The sequence below is a fragment of the Echeneis naucrates genome, chromosome 4, assembly GCF_900963305.1.
Source record: "Echeneis naucrates chromosome 4, fEcheNa1.1, whole genome shotgun sequence".
In the NCBI taxonomy this organism is placed as follows: Eukaryota; Metazoa; Chordata; class Actinopteri; order Carangiformes; family Echeneidae; genus Echeneis; species Echeneis naucrates.
The window spans coordinates 9,841,450-9,862,437 of NC_042514.1; the positions used below are offsets into that span (position 1 = coordinate 9,841,450).

Consider the following 20,988-nt stretch of genomic DNA (forward strand, 5'->3'; position numbering starts at 1 on the left):
CTCTGCAGAGATCCTCACAGGTAAAAGTTACGGAGAGAATTACTTTATGGACTAATTGGCAAAAGTAGAAATGTTTCCAGCAAAAGTTCAATGTCAAACTATATTCTTATTTAATTATATTGTGCTTTGCTAAGTTCTGATTTCTGCAAGTTATCATTTCAAAGTTTGTCAAGAAAATCAATGCACAAGGGTAGATGATCATAGCATCATCATTCATTGGACAAATTCAATCAGTCAGCAAGTGAGGTTATCAAAATATGACAAATGAATGCAGAAAGGAATCATTGGACTGTTGTGCAGAGAGTGAGAGCTGCAGCGTAGATCTGGGGGAGCATCAGCTATACCTGCAGTAGCTACTTAGCATAAGAATGGTCCTCCTCTGCATCTCTTAACTAGTCTTAATGCGATGCCCCCCCTGAGAAACAATGTGAGTCTTGTAGATTGCTTGTACCAATCAGAGATGACTGATGTAGATCTGTTTTGTAAACATGCATTGTGTCTCAGACACTGTAAAGGTTCTCACTCTGACCGTATCGATCTTAGCATATAAAACAATTCCAATAAGATTGTTCAGATAAAGTGCTATTTGGGTTCACTCATCCACGGGCCTTAATTTCAGCCAAAAAGATTCCGTTTAGTTCCAGTGGATTTTTTGTTGTGCAATTTAAATGTCTGGTGACATTATTTTTCCGAGACCATTTGTACATGAATCATTTAAACCATTTTATTTAGCCATCTAAGAAGTAAATGGAGTGGAGTAATACTGCAGATGTAAATATCAGTGGACTGTCCTAGCCGCACTAGTTGATGACAGGGGAGGTCAGTGGTTGGCAGGGCACAAGTCATTTCTATTACTGCTGAGCCACGGGGCTTAAACTCTTGCCCTGTGGTCAGAGCGGTTTGAAAGCCGTCTGAAAACTTAACAACTATGAACCCAAGTCAGCGTCTCCAATCACCAACCACACCCTGCTCGGACCCCAGGGGCTACAGGTCAACCTGCTGCAAAAGGTAAATCAACACTTTAAAGAGTCAGTCCAGGGCCTGCCCCCCCACCCCCCCGGCCCTCACTGAAGGCCATGCTAAACCGCTTGAGGATGGTAATTAGTTTAGCTAAACAAACTTCCAATTAAAAGGACATTGGCGTCTGAAAAGAAGTTAGAGTACTCAGGATTGGGGTGAAGTTGTTGTAAAATAAAGCTGTGAATAAAAACAAGGAGAAAAGAAGAGATCCAATACTACAAATAGAATATTATATACATTATGAATTACATCCAGAGTGTTAAACTCATGCAGCTGATTAAATCCTAAAAAGTATATGTGTGTGCTGAAATGGCTTAAGAGAAATGCTGATTCAGCTGAATGATGATTTTGGGGGATGAAGGTTGTAAAGCTGTTGGACTTTGTCGGACTGCATTATACAGAAAGTGGGTTGGCCAAAATATGAGAAAAGCCTGTCTGTCCGAGGCAGCTAATCACCACAAAGTGGAGCTCTCAAAATGACCATGAACTTATGACAGCTTCATAACAAACTGAAGACCTCAACTCCTGTTAAGGCAGGATTTATGACACAACTACTGTGTTACACTGTGCTACTTACATTTAGATGTATGTACTCGAAGTACAATGTCATTGATATTCAGCCTGCAATAAACTGCAGCGGGCTTGTCAGTCAACATCTTCTTACATTTTCATAAGATGACAGACTAGTCCAACCAAACCTCACATGTCTAGTTCACTAATCCGAGCGCTAGGCTGTGTATTATAATTTAACACCTGAAAACCAAGTGAGTGCTGGCATACCATTTAACCATCCTAACCCATAAACTCTGAGAGCAGGAACATCTCTACTAACCACATCACCTCAAATGCTACAGCGATGAGAACCTAAGAAGAGAGTCAGACCAGGTAGCAGCTATAGAACTGCAGATCCAGGGGCTCAGACAAAAGAGGCTTTACTGAAAATTTTCCCTTTAAAGAGTCTGTTCCTTAAGTCCGCTAGATTAGTTTAGTATCAAGTGTCAGGCTGCAGCGGCTGGGAAGACACAGACACCTGCCCTGAAAACAGTGCAAGCTCCCATCACACTGACAGAAGGAAGAAGTCAATGCAGAGACAGAGAGCATTCCTTGGGTGGCAAATCCTCTAATCCCCACAATCAACTGCCAAATCCTGAAACAGTCCCGTTTAAAAGAAGAAAACTTAAATATACCGGACAGCCTTATTTCTGAACTAAAACAGCTTCAGAGGCGAAGGATAAAGCCAATTTATTCTACTTATGAAGAGAAACAAGAGACACTGAAACTTCCCATTGTTTAGTAGCGATGATGCGATTAGATACGCCAGACAATTGGTATTAACTAACTTTTAACTATCACTATTATAATAAATAATCACTGTGATTAATGCAGTGATCTATTAAACCTGGTATGTACAGTTGTATCCACCTCCAAGTCTCCGAAATACATGCAAAACAAACATCATGTTTGTTCTTTCGTCTTTAAAAACATGAAAAGCCCGAACCCCATCTTTTAGGCTAAGTTAGCTTGCAGTGAAAGTCCGCCAGATGTTTTTTTTTTCTTGTACTTTTACCATACAACTGCGTTGATGAAAAGAAAGAAAATATTTACATGTCGGGCCTCAGAGAGCAGAATTTATGACTTCTGTTCCGCAATTTTGTCAGAATGTGCCATGTTACTATATCCCCAGGAGGAGGAATTAGAAAGGTCAGACACAAAAACAATCAGACTGCAGGAAAACACTGGTTGGAGTTCACATAGATGTTTGTTGAAGTCACGTGAAAAATAAATATTTATCTATTTCATTCTAAACCGATGTGTGGTGTTTCTGGTGGTCTCTGCAGTCCAACATCACAGCCACAGTCAAGCAGCTTTAAGAATGATGACTCTGTGTCCATTTCTTTTTAGTGTCCTGCTTGTATCTGACTGTCTTTGCTCTTCAGGTCAGTTAAAAATGTAGCAGTGAAAGCATGAAACATTGCAGCATTTATTTCCTCAAGCTTTTAAATTCCTTCAGTCATTTGTTTTAACATGAATAGAAACAAATGGAGAAAAAATTATTTTGGATCTAAAGCATGACCCACGATAAAGTATTGCTTTTAACATGTCTGATTTAAAAAAAAATATATATATCAGGTATGGTTGTTTATATTATATTCAGTTAGTACTCACTTCAACAAAAATAAAACTTTTTTTTTTTATTAATTTCATTTCCAGTTCAGCAAAAACAAAGTCTGTTTTTTCGCTCATATTTTTTCCCCTCTAAATATTCCACTCTGAATATTCAAGTTTCCTTTCAGTTCTAAGGTACATTACAATATTCTGCTATGATTCGTATCTATTTTAATGTGTATTCCCACTTAAAACCTAAAACCTAAAAACTTAAAAATCCCAGCTCACGCGTTGACCAAGTGATAGATAGATTGGTGCAACATCCAGATGTTGACATGGACATATCAAGAAGGTTAAAAATGTCACTTTCATCAAAGGGGATCTTTAATTCGTCTTAGCCCTGCTGAATGTTTGACATTTGGACTAGAAAAGATATTTTGAAAAGTGGTGTTTCCTTTCTTCATGCACTCAAAGGGTGGGACCTACAAGTTGAGCTACACCTAACATGACATCATACTGTGGCGTAAAAGTAAAGTTAAGCCTTGTAAGGAAGGAAATAAGGGGGGAAGCTCTAACATCCCAACATTATTAATCAAACCAGGTCTCATATGACTCAATAGTTATTGGACCATGAAAAGCTTTCATAACTTGCTCCTGTGCCTTTAAAACACCTCTTGGTGTGCTGGAGGCAAATTGGTGGAGCACTAAAAGATATAACTGATGAAGTGAGGCATTTGGTGGATTTAATAGAGCAAGAGCATGACTGAGAATCTAAACAATCCAAGTTAAGCTTAAATTTGAGACCGTTACTGTACTTGGAAATGTTGTGTTGTCTGCATATTCAAATAAACAAAAGGCAACGTAGACTTAGGGTTAAAAAAAAAGTTTTCAGCTACAGTTGCTTCTCTGAAGTGAACAAAAAGACACATTTCACACCGTCATAAGAGCAAAGTCGTAGCATATTTCGGATTCTTTTTTGGGGAGAACCTTGAAACTAGAAACTAAATTTGAATTCTATTTAAGTAATGAAACGGTGAAGAAGCTGCTCAGCTGCTAAGAGGGAACAGCCAGCACACATAAGACAAAAGAGGAGTGGCGAAAAAAGTAAGAATCCAAACACAAACATGTAATTAGATCTCAGGGAAGCCGAGTGTCGATTGAGCTACTCTGCTGTAAAGTCGTTGAACCTCCGTCTGAGGAGGATTCCTCCACTCAACACGCACAGCTGATCAGTGCTTTATCTGGGTGTAAAATCAGGATATAACATTTCTCCTGCCACTAAATCTGCTGCATTCCTTTATGTTACTCTAACCTATGCCTGCCACCCCCTCACCCATCCCTTCAATGCCACCCCTGACTCGTCCACAGAGAAGACACTGATAGATGAGAGCTGGGACTTCAGCGAGAGAAGCAGGTGCTATGTTAAACTGTTGCCCTGCAGCTACAGAAAAAAAAAATCCAGAAGAAAAAGGAATTTCAGATTAAACATAAACCCTTCACAATACAAATAAGTCCCCCAGGGCACAAAACAGTGAACTGCATTCTAATGACTCATGAAAGAGGCACACCTCCACAAGGGTGGAATAGGAGGGGGATGGGGTGAAGGTGGGTCGTCCCACCGAAGCTTTTCATTAAACAGACACTTGACTTGGTAATAACGACTGGGGCTTGGTGATTGGCAAGCTGCCACGGCAGCAGGCTTTCAGCCCCCATACGGACGGATGCTGCCTGGGTTGCTGGCGTGCCAATCACAGTACCACGCCCCTCTTTGGTGAGAGGAAAGTGGGCGGTGTGGGTTGGGTCATTAATCACCCGTTCAAGAGAGCACAGGCCCCCTCGAGGGATGCGCAGGGTAACATTACTCAGCTCCTTAAACAAAATTTTTATTTGCTATTTTTTTCCATGCTGGCTGGACAACGGCATTCCTACACAGGGAGGGGAACATGCACATCATCTCTCGGTAGCAGAACTGACAAAGATACAATCCTCACTTCAGGTCAAACAGAAGCCTGCATGCCACACAGTGACTGGCAAATGTGTTGTTTCAACCGCACAGTGATGTCTGTTGAATCTCTGCTCTGGAAATAAAAATCTTTAAAACAGGAAATTCAAACTTCACCACTTAGAGCACATTTCTGGCATGCCACGGTCTGAATACACATTCTACCCTCAGCAGATGCTCCCTGACGCAGTGAGGCCACCCAGGTCCAACACAAGACTGGCTAAATTAGATAATATCTTCACCCCACTGACAACATCTCAGACAAGAAGACAGACAAACCGATCCTTATTCACTTGAACAGTTTTGAAGTTTTGCTTAACATTTTCTCAACTGTCACAGGGAAATTCCACTTTTAAAATTAAATAGAAAGTAGCTTGCAATTTCTGTGTTGTACAATTTGTGGTATTTACTACTGGAAGTCCCATCTACTTAGTGTGAGAATTATCTCAATAAGCCCAGCTAAATCTAAAAAAATAACAAATCACACATCACATGGTGTTGAGACCTTGTTGCTTTTGTTGGATCGTTACGGCAAAATAGAACCCCTCACTAGTTTTATGGCATCATCTGTGCGTTTTTTAAAACCATTGAATGGAAAAGTGAATTGCTTAGCTCCTTAGCACAATAAACTGACTTATAAATTTAGAATTTTGAATATTACTAAAAGTTGTTGTGCTGGTTCTGAGGCAGCGGGAAATGGCAACAAACAAAAACAAAGAGGAGCACTGGCACGTTGCTTGACCAAATCAAATCACATGTATTTATATAGCACCAAATCATAACAACGCTACATCAAGGCACTTTGCACATCGAGCAGGTCTTTATGGAGTTGTCAAAGAGACCCAACATATCCCTTCAAGAGCAAGCACTCGGTGACAGTGGGAAAAACTTCCTTTCAGGGGCAGAAACCTCGGGCAGGGCCTGGCTCAGGGAGGGAAGCCATCTGCCTCAACCAAAATCCTTTGTACTTACAGAAAGTGCTTCGTCTGGCTCGTGCATGGTGATGCAGTCCATGCTGATCTGAATGGTGTTTCCTGGAGACCCATCTGTTGGACTGTCTCTGAAATTCAGTTCAATGGGCTGGACTGAATGAATGGCAGATCTGAAACACAGGAGAAATAACATTGAGGTGACAGTAAAGTGTGTGTGTGTGTGTGTGTGTGTGTGTGCTTTTAACTTACTGGTCCAGCATGTCAAACAGTTGGTTGAACACATCCTGGTTGAAGAAGTCAGTTGTCTGACCTGACTGATTCTGGGACATGGCAGTGAGGAACGAGCTCTCTCTCCAAGCCAAGCAGGATGGACGGTCCCTGAGTCTGGGAGGAGAGGTGATCACCCATCGTCATTTACATTCATTATACATACACATTACTGCTCATATTTCAAATCAGTACTAGTTAAGTTTTTGAACAGGATGCCACGAGCGCTGCTGGTTGACTGGGTTAGACCATGTGCCATGTAATCAAACCCGGCCAGTGGCCTGTGCTGCAGGTTGTTTCCCTGTCTCTCGTTGGCCTCTCTATCATTAACTGACAAAATCATAATAAAAAAGCCTTTTTTTCTCTCTTTAAATCCACCACTATTTAAAAACTGCAGCATCTGCAAACATTGATTGTAAATGCTGATGTGCCGGGCTGAGGTTTGGCCACCCAGCCAGCAAATGAAAGGGGAGGAGTCCTGCTGCCAGCATTCATGAAGAGCACTTCCATTGTGAAGAAGTCACCCTGCATAATACAGAATATTTGTACTACATATAATGGAGATTATGCACCATTCAGACAGAGGCACTTTGACCCGCTCCCTTGAAACATTACCCGTGCTTCAGAGCTCAGCATGCCATTGTTCCTGCTGAAGTGGCGCACGCTGCAGTCTGAGGCAGGCGGAATTCCCCCCACAGTCTATATGATAGCACTGCTCCAACTGCTGGTATGTGTACAGCTGGACAAGGTGGGGGGTGGGGGTCATAATCTGAAGCTGGCACTATTTTAGATTTTGGAATTCCCCAACACTGCGCGATGAATGATATTAATACCTGACTTACAAACACAGGCATATCTAATGAAGTGAATCATTTAACTTATGCAGGATTTGCACATGAGGGAGGGATAGAATATATGAGTTGAGTTTGCAGTGCTCAAGGAAAGTGGGGGGGTGGGAGCTCATTCAATCTGGGCCAAATTAAACTTATTAAATAACGGCACTCTTAGTTTCAGCCATTGAGGAGGAAGACCAGTCATTCAGTTCTTTGGGCCGGAAAAACTGGCACATGTAATTTTTAAAGACATCCTTTGTACCCTTGTAGCTCGGTTACATCAAGCATTTGGTGAATGTACTTATTTGTGATTAGTGAATTGAGGAAACTTTTATAACAACAGGCAAAAAAAAAAAATCTCAAATAAAGTCATTAAACTATTTCTGTTCAAGAAAGTTAAATCATGATTAGGCCGGTTTATTGAAGTAATAGTCACAACAGGCTGTGGAATACACTTACTATATCACAGACGAGGGACACTGATTAGTGAAAACTATTCATATATTTTTTTTTTTTTGGCCTGTTCTCTTCTGATGGACTTGTTGAAATGAACTGCCATCTCTCCTGTAGAACAAACTGTGTCTGCTGGAATACAAACTTAAAACTAATGTCGACAGATGTAAAAACTAACATATTACCTATGCTGTGGAAAGTGTTGGCCATTTTTTTAGTCCCCTTGGAGCTTGTTAATCATCATTGTAACCAGAATCTTGCAGCAATGCTTAGAAGTCATCTCTCTCTCACACAGACAAGCAAAGCACAATCCATTTTTGTTTATGTTGATACTGAAACATAATTCATTTTTGTCATCATTTTGTCATATTGCCTCAAACTACATAGTATCTATCTATAATGTATTTTAAAATTTAATATTTGTTTTTAGATGCAACTAATTTCAGAAATGAGAAGGACAACTGCAGTGAAGGGACATAAAGCAATGTGGGCTTACTGGATTTTAAATATGACCATCATCATAGAGACAATTACTCAAAAAACAAATACACAACTTGGAGAGGTAAAAACACAAACAATTAGGAGCGCAGGAGGAACAGGTGTGGTGTCATCTTCGCCCGTGGAGGTGACAGGTGTGGGTCTTCTAGATCTACTTTAGCTAAACTGGTTAAACATTTGAATTTGGCTCCAATTTTCATTTAAAACCAATTTCATTTAAACAGAACTGGCTCATTTGTCAACATAATAATGCAGGACCTTTGAACATGTAGCATATGTTCTCAAAATAATGCAAAAGTTGTACACCAGGTTCAGTATGTACACCAGTCTAAGGCCATAAATACTTTAAAGCATTATAAAGGCACTACTGGCGCCTCGGCTTGCTAATACCCTGCATGCTGCAAACATTTTCATTTTCCTGTGAGCTCTAGGGATTGTATTTGGTGAAATATTGTCCATTGACAGAGTAAAAAAAATAGCTACTTTCAGCAGAATTTACATTTTTATGAACTATTTGAATTTGAGCTCTTCAGACCTCAGCACTTTCGAAACAATGGAAAAGAATGGAAATGTGTTAAATCAGACAGTCTGTCTTAAAGATAATAGAAAAGCATGAATTCATACACAACATTCAGATAGATTGGTTGATCTCTGTTGGAGCTGCTGTTTGTCTGCTTTTGGGTGTCTGGTTACTCAGAGAGCTTTTCAGTTAGCCTAAGGCGAAGGCTGCTCAGCATCCACTTAAAGACGCTGCAGCGCCTCCAGACAAGACTGGGGCAGAGGTCAGCACTAAACAGGGAAGGCCATTGTCTCTTGGCAGGCTGGGCACATTGGCCGATGAAAATGCAATCAAAACAAACAGCCCAGCCGATCGGGGCCCTTCTCCGGTGTCTTTATTAATCACTTGTTCAAAGGACTAAGACCTTCTCCCCCACGTCTGTCAGCCCTGGTTGGAAGAGGGACATGACTCCAAAACAATAGAAAGCACAAAAGTTTCTCCTCCTCTTATTTATAGAAGTGAAACAGTCTGAATCCAAATCCTCTGTGGCAAGAGGACACAAATTCCTTTATGGTTGGGAATGCAAAGAAAACTAGAGAGAATCTGATAATTAGCAGACCATAAAAGATACTTTGATACTTGAAAGCGGGATAAAATCTAAAGTTCTAATAAATCATCATTCATCAAAACACCTTTTGATTGAAGCTGGAAACTTTAAAATCACTTTTAAACCCCCAACAGGAACATTATATAATATGTAATGCACATAAAAGCTGAAACAAAATTTTCCTTATTTGTACACAGTAATGTTTATACATTAGATCTGTGTTCTTCTGAAAATCAAACTAAAGATCCTACTCCTTGTCGAGTCAATAGACAAAGACAGCACACCAGGTTTTTGCAATCACATTAACCAGCCGGATATCAATGCAGATGTAAACCTTACCTGCTACATGAAATACTGCATTGACTTACTATCATTTGAGAGAATGGTAGCTTTCAGATTGCTACTTCACTTGATGATCATACATGTAAACATCCAGCAATGATGCTATCAATGCAAAAGTGTGATATAAACATATTGGTAGTGCAGTCAGTTGAGAACAGATAGATAGATTGATAGAGACAAGCTCCATTTATTTTGTTTTGATTTTTAACTCAGATTTAACGCAGGTTTAAACTTTTAAAGTGAAGGTTTTTTTTTTTTAATTAATACATTTGTGTGTGTGTTTGTGTTTTATTTATTTTTTTTACTTGCACTGTAAAAATCAACTTGATCAAACTTACAATCTTAAATGCCCAAGAAGCAGCACAATGCTCTGACAACTTGTATGTAGCTTTGGGAATTTGGGAGAATTATAAAGTCCATAAATTTATGGAGCAATATCTGCAGGATACAGTATCATGCTGCCAGGGAATTAAATACATCTGATTAAATGGTGTGTCCTGCCGCTGGTCAGTCTGGAATAACACCATTTGAAAAATGTCTGTATTCTTGATGATTGCATCCGTTTGTATTAAAATGACCAAAATGACCTCGATACATTCGGGCTAAAAAGGATGGATGTCATGCAATCTGTCTGCCAATTCAGCTCTGATGACCCTTTAGGTGCATTGTAACCGAAAGTATGGCACATTTATAAATATCATCAGAACAGAGCAGCAGCTGAAGATCCAGGCAGACGCAACTGTTCAGGTCACTTTGGACCTCCGGACATTAGGGAGATTCACTGACACCTCAACAAGTTTGGACATTTTCTGAAGATTTTATGTTCTGGGCTCTGGATAATAATTCATGTAAAAAATATGAAAATCAAAGTCACAACTCCATTTATGAATAATGTGCCAAATCTATGATATAGATGTGACTACAGGCGATTTAGGATTTAATTTCTGAAAGTAAAAAACCAGCAGCAGAAGTCTTCAGTTTAAACAGTTTGCACAGTATGTACTTACCGATGAAAGGGAAACTCGGGGTAACACTGCACAGCTGTGTAAGGTGAATTCATGGTGTCATGCCAAACCTCACTTTGCTGAAATCTTCAAAATGCTCAGATTGCTACAAAGGCACATGTATCAATGGCTGTATATGAGCTACAAGAATAAATCCAATTTATGAAAATAATATATATATAAAAATATAAATAAATAAACAAACAGGCCTGGATTAAAGTGCTGGAGGGTACAGTGCAGAGTGGAGAAAGTTTGAGAGATGTTTTGAATTTAGGTATTTTTTCTTAGGTCTACCCTACAAATGGGCGGAGCTTATACCAGTTCTCTGACCAATCCTCAGCCGCAGTTGTACAAGATATCACTCACTTGCAGTTGCCAGGATATAGATATCAAGCAACCACATTTGACCCCCCACCCCTGCCAACACACATACACATGCACACAGCTAGCCACGGTCCTGAAAAGCTCAGCCCTACTCCACTGCATGTGTTTCTCGAGCCACTTCTGATATTTCCACCAAGATTCCCAAGGGGTTTTGTGGGTAAGAGGGCATATGTGTTACGTCATGCATCTCACCAAGGCTGAATATTGTTATAAATACATTCAATATGACAGCGATTGCCAATTATGTGCCGATTCAGCAAATAAAAAAAAAAGAGAAAAAAAAAAGAAAAACAAAGATGCAGCCAGGGAGCCAACAAAATCACCTTAGCGTTTGATTTAAAGGAAGTGAAACATGCTGTTTGACACGTCGTCAGGGTTTAGAGAAAACATGGCCATTTACTGGAAACTACAACATGAAGGAGCTCTCATTCCCTCTGACTGAGTGCACGTAGAGAGGGAAACCAGACGAAGAGACTGAAAATCGTTCGCAGTAGCAAACACAACCTCCGGTTTAAGTACACATTCCTGAACATACTTACAATTCATCATCAGGCTCTGCCTCTCACCCAAGTACTATGACACTGTAAACCTAGAGGTCTTGTGTGGTTTTCAAAGATGAACGGCAGATGAATCAGCATGCTAAAATAAAGGGTAGGGTCACAGCGGGGGAATGATAATAAATAGAAGTGGTGTATCCAGGGAACACAAACCTTTAAGCTGTTCTCTTGTACTTTTGATAAAGACATTCAGTCTTTCTCTTCTCTGGGAGCCTGCTGTGCACCAGTGGACGACCAGTAGGCCGTAGAAGTATTGATACAGCAAACATGCCTACAACATGCATGCCAAACTGGTGATGCGTCGCTGTGGTCACGCAGCTGTTATTTTAAAGATATGCAATTATTTCCTGCCAAACAGGATTTCACGTTAGAAATGTCATACATGCTAATTATGGAATAAACAAGTTTGTTATCAGACAGACATTTACTCCATATTTTTTTTATGATGACAACATGAATGAAATTCTGGAGATTATCCTAATTGTAGGTGAGCCTGTTTCACTTGACATTGTTACACTAACATGTTAATGTACGAAACAAGACGCAGCGTCGACAGTCTTATGCACAGCAGTGCTTTAAGGCAGTGCTTCTCTAATCGTTTTATCACGAGTTTTATCACGAGGGGGCAAAATGGCAGGAATTGTGTATCTGTGGTCCAACAACACTGAACCTGCAATTGAACATAACACAATTCTTGTTGTCCCTGTGAAGTTGCTGGTTTATACTTACAGAGTTACAGATCATGTGGTGCCATAAGTGTGTGTTCAATGATGATTCTCTTTTAGCCCTGATTCTGACTTCCTGAAGTCTCTTTAACTCAGACAAAACATCCCATATATGTTGAGACAATTACAGACAAACCAAAATCCCAACCTCACATAAAACTGTGGGCAGAACTCTATACAGATGTTTTTCAGATCCATTAGGAGCGTGTGAGATAGCTGTGTGCACCAACCACGTGTTAAATGGATAGCACTTATACAGAGCTTTTCTAGTCTTCAACTACTCAAAGTGATTTAAGGTAGAAGCCACATTATACAATCATGGAGCCCCCCCCCCCCCCCCCCCCCCCCCCCCCCCCCTCACACACACACACACAGATGTATACACATACTTGGCCAACCAACCACCGCTGCCACTCATGAAGCAGTTTTTATTTTGAGACATGATAGCAATAGATATGAACAAATCTGTTGATTGGTAAAAAGGTTAAGTCGATCTTGTGCACTGAAGCACAAACACCACTGCACTGTGCATGTCTGTTTCTAAGCAGCTATTCCCCAAGGTCACAGCTGTAAATAACACTTGTTCACCCGTTATTACAGTTAAATAAAGTTTCTCAGCTGAAATAAAAGGATCTGTGTCTACCCATGCAATCATAGGTACAGTCAAAATCCCACTTGTAAAAGCTCAGAGTGATTACTGTGTTATCCAGATGACAAATTCGCTCCAATAAACCTTTTACATGCATTGCTGCTTTGACCATGTCCACCTTTCAACATAACAAGGACAAGCTGACCTCAAGATGTCATTAAATTTGATATTTACAATGACATCTGAAACCCTTACATCATTAATTACTCGAGTGTTGGGATCCGGTCACCAATCCCCTATTACTTCATTTGAGATGTATGTATGTGTTTATGAGTTGGCAGCTACGTCAGTGACATCGCTGGTACTGTCATCAGAGCAAGTGCACAAGTGTGATTATTATTCTCACAAGCCCTGATTAGAAGGAGCTTAGCTTGCTTTAATCTCCATTTATACCTGCAGTAAAACACATCGGTGACGACGACGTTCTATGACTGAATGGCAGAATTTGGCCGTAATTGATTTTGTTGTGTTCATTGTTATGGAAGCATTATTTGCCCCATTCATACGGCCTTTTTAATGTCAAGAGTTTACATATGGGATGCCAAAGAGCAGTTGGTGGAGCAGCTGATGAAGTGCCCTCAGCGTTTGCTGCACCATGGAGAGACGTATTATCAGTGTCAGTCACACTGTGACCAATCACTCTCACACTGTGAGGGGGTTATGTGGGCATACTTGTATGCGTCTGTGTGTATATTCCAGTTGGTGACTAATGCAGGGGAAATCCAGATGAGTCAAAACTACCAGTGTCCGGTGCAGTGTCTGAGAGGTGATAATTTACAGCCTATGCACTAAACTGCCCAGCAACTTGGCATTGTTCACAACAGCCCTATAGGGAAACCTCTATTTTAACTGACAGTATGTTGCGGATGTTCAAGGAATCCTTAAGTGGTGAACATTAATCCGAAGCCACTTTTCACATAAAACAATACCAAAAAAAAAAAAAAGAAAGCATTTTAAAACGCTAAGTTAAAGCATACAAATTCAGTTCCCCAAGCATGGAATATTTTCTGCTCGGAACAAACAAACCATAACAGCACTGAAGACGATTAGAGCGAGCTTTTTCTACGACCGGTAAAACTGGAATTTCTGTCCACATGAATCATAATTCATTCATTTTCATCTTCAACCGCTTATCTGACTGAATCATTATGTGCGGTAATATTCAGACTCCCAGGCAATTATTGATGCTTTCCCACGATATGACTTAGCCTTCTTTATGTGCCTTTTGTCACAATGACTTTTACACTTGAGATCAGATTGTTGTCACGTTGGGAAAATCAATCTTGCCTGCAGCAACAAATAGACCGCAAGCCAGATTTGTATAAAGCAACCAGTTCAGCAAGATTAAGTTGGAGCCAAATGTATTTTCTTAGATGCAGCTTTTGACACTGCATGGGTAATTATGAGAAATTATTTTTCATGCCAAGTAAATTTTTTAACTGATTGAGAAAAATTTGGCTATCGGGACAAGCTAAGCAGAAGCTTAAAATATTGTAAACTTATTGGCCAAATATTTGTTTTCAATTGTAAGTCCAATGAATTTATTAGAGCTAAATACTCCAAGACTGAGGAAGTTGTTGAGTGAATTTGTCTTCAGGCAGGTTGCACGGTTGTTTCATCAGAGCTTTGTTGCCAACGTGTAATTTCTGGGAACAGTTTCATGAGAACAAAAATAAAAACAAAACAATGACTTAAAAGAAGTTACAGTCTGTATGAAGTGCTCTTGGAGTTACTCAATAGAAGCAACTGGCTGCAACTTCCAATTAATTTTATTGATCAACCTGACAAATTTGTCTCCATGAAATTATATACAAAAACATCCAGTGCCCTTTGTGTTTCATGCAGACATGTAGTCTCCATTGATCCTGAAGAGCTGATAGTTTCAAACTTTGAAAAGATGAAACCATTGAAGGATGAAATTTCTGCATCTGTTTCACATGCTGATTTCTGTTTTCACCTCAAAACGCTTATAAACATGCACTCTATTGTAATCCCCCCACCCTGAAAAAAAAAAAAAAAAAGAATTCATTTATGTCTATATTGGTCATATTGTTTCCAAAGCATGCTGTGGCCTATTAAAAAAACAAACAAACGCATTTCTTGTTTATAGATTTGGATAACGGGAAGATGACGAGCGGAGGCCAGACCAAACAAAAACCCGCTGCAGCTCAAATGAGTAGGCTAACCACTGGAATGTTTGTTTTTCTTACTTGCAGGACAGAATCGCTGCTGTCAACCAGTCGGAGATCTGAGAAGCAGACGCCCGGCGAACCACAACCCATCAAGTGGCTCACATACTCATTGACAGCAGTGCTACAAAAATCGTTGCTGAATTTAGATAATCAGCAAGCGAAAAATAAAACGTAGCTGATGTAGTCAGCTACTATCAACAAGGATAAATTATGAGACGCTTCTAAACATTTTCTGATCAGTTCTTGCAGATGCTTTACGGAGTACTCGATGGAGATGAGCCTGTCTTCTGAGAGCAGGGATTAAATGAGGAAATTGCATAAACTGAGGAGCGAGGGTGATGTTATTTTACCCCAAAAGAGCAGGTGTTCCTGGGACCTGCTTCAGCACTTCTGTGAGGTAACACAATCTTTCATATTCGAACTTTCAGAAATATAGTCCATGATGTAAAAGTTGTGGACTGGTGTTTAGCAACCACACCGCCGGTATCCAGGCAACAGGTTGACAAGTGTGATTGGTCTGCGTCTCAACCTATTAAAAAGCATGTATGTGTAGAACATAATGATGCCTGGGGGCAGCTCAAAGACACATTACCCTCCATCCATGAGCTTACACCCGTCTACATGTAACCTAAGTGAAGGGTTGAAGTGTCCTTTGTCACTGGATACGCTTTAAAAATAAAACACCCTGTAGATGTTCTGGGATGCTTGAATGAAAGTGGATATTTCAGAAGCATTTCTTTGAGGCAGTCTTTGGTGAGCAGATGGATATAGTTCATCTGTAAAATACCAAAACCGTCAAACAATCGAGCCCAACTTGTTGCATATAGCCTGCATCATGATGCCTGAAAAAAAAAAAAAAAAAAAAAAAAAAAAAAACCCACACTTAAATACCACAAAATGGAAACAATATGTGACGCTGAATTCATTTCAGCCTGACCTGAGGCTCAATTCATGATAACGCATATGGTGTGTGGGCTCGGCTTTATTGGTGCTGATTTCATTGTGAAATTCCTGTTATGAGTCACAGTCAGTAAAACAGCATGATGGCCGTCACTATTCAACAATGACCTTGATTTTTCCTTTGTGGAGCCGAGGTGACGTTCAGGCGAAGGCCCGCGTAATCCTTTTTGCTAATTGATAGGCAAAGGGAATTTAGATTTCTATGACCGCATTTGAAAGTTGATCTAGGAGGGCAGTGGGCTCTGGGATGGGAACGTTTGCAGTGTCAGGTAGACCAGCTTCCAGCAGGGTAACGTCACACGGCAATCTCCATTACTGAGAGGTTTTGTGATTGTACATCTGTTTAAGTGACATTGCTCAGATGTGTAGGCTTTTGTGAAACAGGCACGGCAACGTGCCAAAGTCTGCTTCCTCTCCTCTCATTTTACCCTCACTGTGGGCGTACATGATGTCACTCGCTGCCTCTAAGTTCTGCCAGTGTTGCGAAAGGTATTCACAGCCGCTGATGCGGTGTTTTTGGGATACAGGGGCAGATCCTGGAGAACAGATCTCCACAATTGATAAGTACAAAACTGACGCTTATTAACTCGCAGCGTCAATGTCAAACTATAGCTTCACATTGCAAAAGAGGAGTCTGAGTCACTTGGCAGGCTCACTTTGAGTGACACCTGGCCAAACACTGACACCTTCATGTGGTCATTAACCTCTTTTGTTCACCATCAGTCAAATGACAGATGAGATCTGAAACTAAAGATATCACTAGTCCCTTTCGGACAGCTTGTTCAGGACATAAATGTTGAACAAGGGTGAACATGGCATTATTTTAGTGCCATCTTAAAGGCAGCTGTACAGGTGGCCACAGAGCCAAATCGACATCTGTGGAAAAGGGAGAGCAGGCATGATGAGACGGACACCAGTGCTGTTATATCATATAGCAACACTGATTCACCAGCTTGCAATCTCATCTTGCTGACTTTGGTTCAATGAAATGAGCGGAGGCAGCAGAATGAGAAGCGTACTGGCGAGCAGCGTAGGAGGATCACCGTGTAAGGGCTACTGATATTTTGCCATGGCTTTCTTTTCGCTGAATACTGACATGCTGGTAAGGTCAAGGCACCTCTTTAGGACCATTTCTATTATTGCAAGATTGAACCATTTTAGCCTTTAATTCTTATTAACTCACTGTAACTACAATTTTGTCTGAGAATGAATTTAGTGTTAAAGAAACCGTTTGATATATAAATGTGGCAGAATGGCAAATTTGTTTCCATTCATAAAATCTTTATCAGATCAGCGTGAACGGAAGGGTACGCGGTGCCTTATTAGCAGAGTTCGTCCTGCCCTGGCTGCAGGTCGGGAGTGAACGTATGGCCTCTACACGGGCGTGTAATGGCTGTGTGCGCACAGCGTGGCGTTGGTTCTGAGGTTGGCTGGCTTACTGCTGTCTGTCGTTTTCATGCACATTGCTCAGCTGCTCTCTGACTGCTGTTGACAGTCAGAAAGCAGCGTGTTCAGCAGTAATTTGGTGTAATAACTTCAGGTTGTCGTGCAGATCCCAGCAGGTGGCACACCCTCTGCAGTTGGCCTATGTGCTTTGGCAGCCATTGGTGGTGCTGCTCTGTCTGGGGTTGAAGTTTACTGTTCCATCTGCTACTTGCTCTTTCCTTCGTGTGTGTGTGCGTGTGTGTGAGAGAGCATGTTCACTGGCCTGCATCACTGACAGGATCTCCCTGGGCCTACTCGCCTGTTTGGAACAGATTGCCCAATTAACCTTTAGTTAGTTATTGTTTATGTGTAAGCATTAGTTATTGGATGTTACTTTTGGTACATTTTGTGTTGTTGGTTTAGTTTTTTTTTTTTTGGCTATGGGTTAACTGGATGTGTGTGTGCATGTGAGTGTGTGTGAGTTGACACATAAAGCATAATTAATCCTGTGGTGACAGGAGCTGGGGCGCAGTATGGTGTGGTATGGGGGGAGCTTAACACCCCACAGGCCATTAAAGCGCCCATTATAAGGATTTTTGTGCCTTGTTACAGACTGTTAATTTTAATTTGTTGTACTTTCAATGGAATAAAGTCAGTTTAAAGGGTTGCCAGAGCTGCGTGACCTCACAATTAGTATCCAAATGATGCCACTCTCTAACAAATGTCCTGGGAGTAAAGTTGCATTTTTGGACATTTGAATTAAATGCAACGCTCCCCATTGCACCTCATAAGCAATTCATAACATGCTCTTGTGTGAGCTTTATATATGTTACTCCCACCTTTGGAAAGGGCTTGGCTAGCTTTTTTCTTCTGCTTCAAGGCATTATGATAAGCTTAACTAACCTTCTTGTTTGCATGAAAATGTGGGAGTGAGAAGTGGAAGCTATTCATCATTCCAGCAATTTAGCTCAGTTTACTTCAAGTATGTTCACAGGTTCAAACTGCCATATCCAGCTCAGTGTACAAAAATAATCCTGTAACAACTCTGCTCATACGGCTGATTGCAAATCCCCAAATGTTTGTAAAAGTTATGACGTTCTGATTGCTTCTGTGCAGTCCAATCACAAACTTAAAATAACTAACATACTGTAATATGGCTAAGCTAACACTATCATTTTGAACTTAGCAGCATATAGAACCTGAGTTAGTTTGAATCTTTGGAAGGACGCCTGATAAAGTCCCATAATCAAAGGCAAAGGAATCCAGTTAAGACTGATATTATTTGCTCAAAGGTGGTGCAGGTAAATACAACTGAGAAGCTTTATCCCATATAGCAAAAGCACTTTGTGTCAACTCAATTGTTCATCTTCACCAAATCACGAAGAACCATTAAACACAGAAGGGAACATGTGGAACTCAATCAAATATTACAAATTAAGATGTTAAACAACACAAACTCACAACAAGCATGACTTATCAGTGTGCACAAGGTTGAGGCGGCACTTTAAACTCAAAATGTTTCTATGCCTGTATGAATTTTACTGTTGTTACCTTTTGTGTTTGTTTTGCTTTGCCATACAAGTCAGTATTAACCAAGCAGGAAAATAACAGGTCTGAAAACAAATCTGCTCTTAAGACTTCAGCAGGCTGGCTTATAAGGTTGCAGGACAGGTTTGTTAAGCCTCAGGTGCCTGTACATCCCATTCAGCTGCTGCACTCTTCTCTCTCAGTTCCTACAGTATACTAAAGCCTGCTACTTTTACATAAGGTACATGAACCATACGAAACGTGTGCAGTCCTGACAGACAGTGACATACAGCTAAGTTAAGTGATCTCAAAAGATCCACGCCTCTATCCCTTTGCAAGGGTCTGAAAAAAATTCATGATGAAAAATCTCTGAACTTTCACTCTTAAAGCAAACACAAGCATGTTGACAGTTTGAACAAGTGCGCAGGACTTTTTTCTTTTTTGTTAGAGATGTTGTATGATATGCATTGTTAGCTACATTCAGTTTTCCTCAAGGTTTTCTTTGGGAAAAAATGAAAGAATGGAAAATGTTATGAGTATGTCATCAGCCAGCTTTTCCATGTAATCTACAGCTTTTTCAGCCCCACCCCAATCCAAACACTGCCAAGAAACCACGCTCAGTTGCAACACACACACACACACACACACACACACACACACACACACACACACACAGCAAAGAAGCTGCTCTAACACCCTCAGGTGGACTGTGCTGATAGCGAAGGATAGGAGAGCTCAACCGCAGGGTGAACTCTGACAAATAGTTCAAGTGCCAAACTGATTGTAAGGTGAAGCTGAGAAAGGCTACAGAATGTTGGACACGCACGCACACCAACATACACACAGGCATCATCACACCTCTCCTGCTTCTGTCAGTATTAGTCACAGGGAACCATCACACAGAGAAAAGCTAATCTTTCACCATGTGAAGCCTTTCAAAAGACAACACTATCTCACTTATCAAAACAATTTTAAAAGGGGTTGAATAGATTTCAGCAATGCCAGGAAGTGCAGAAATGCAATTTAAGCAATTTCAGGCTTGGTTCAAATCCTTCTGAAGGGACCAGAGACCATCTGCGGCCAATCTGCACTCTGTATCGGCGTCAGAACTGTGTGCACTGTGGTACTAACGGAAATGTCACAGCTGCGCCGGTGACACCTCATGGTAGACTGAAGACTGCTGAAATTTATAGGCTGCTCACATCATCATACCAGTCAGCACTGTCAGAAACACCTGGTGACCCCAGGTAAGTTCACACATGATGTGCCCTCATAAGCAGATTCAAATTATTAATGCAGAAAATGTATCCGAAAAATATATTTGGATACATTTTTGTTTAAACCATTTACTGCAAAATATGGTCAAGGTGTACATTGATACACCAGCATTTACTGTAGATAGACTAGTTAAGGTTTTTTTGTTTGTTTTTTTTTTACTTCAGATTTAGGTGAATATATTTTGTAGATTCATCAAGCAACACCTTCCAGTCAGTTGATCACATCTGCATCATCAGTTCAAGCTTGAAGCTGTTTTAAGAAAGCCTTGATATCTTTAGTGATTTACAACCTTGATTAACTGTCACATTAAACTGAATATTTTTACACTTTGTTTTACATTATCTGAGGAGAAGGCATCACAGTGTATCCAGCAGGTTTTGGAAAAAGGACAAAAAAAAAAGATCTTCAAAATCTCTTTTGGAATTCCATCTACAGGATCCAATCAGCACCTGGAGCACAGAGGTGTAATTTCTTAATCTTAGCGTCTGTCACAGCTCTGCCTGTGATTTTCTTTATGTGAAACACAAGCTCCATCTCATCAATGCGTGTTTTCAGATGTTATAATCCATGCCCCCTGAAGGCTCTGGCCATGTGGATCGTGACAAATAAATTTTGCTATGGACTTCCTATGAGCTTCATGTTGACAAAATATTTACTGTGCATGTAAAGTACGTCCGGATGGGGTTGGGGGGTGGGCGGCAGCTTATATCTGCTGAAGGTTAGCAACA

The 20,988-nt window shown here is 40.5% G+C and overlaps 1 protein-coding gene across 5 annotated transcripts in view; it reads right to left on the bottom strand.

Moving 5' to 3' along the window:
• The window catches only part of tp63 (tumor protein p63), a 48,041-nt gene that overhangs the window by 19,454 nt on the left and 7,599 nt on the right, over positions 1–20,988 (bottom strand). For 4 of the 5 annotated variants that reach the window (XM_029499915.1, XM_029499914.1, XM_029499916.1 and 1 more), the window contains 2 exons: positions 6,310–6,444; positions 6,101–6,230 (listed from right to left, as the gene is read on the bottom strand). In XM_029499915.1, the coding sequence (XP_029355775.1) occupies positions 6,101–6,230; positions 6,310–6,444 (265 nt within the window). Of the gene's footprint in view, positions 1–6,100; positions 6,231–6,309; positions 6,445–10,566; positions 10,635–20,988 lie in introns of those variants that run through there. The other variant, XM_029499917.1, reaches the window with a different exon arrangement.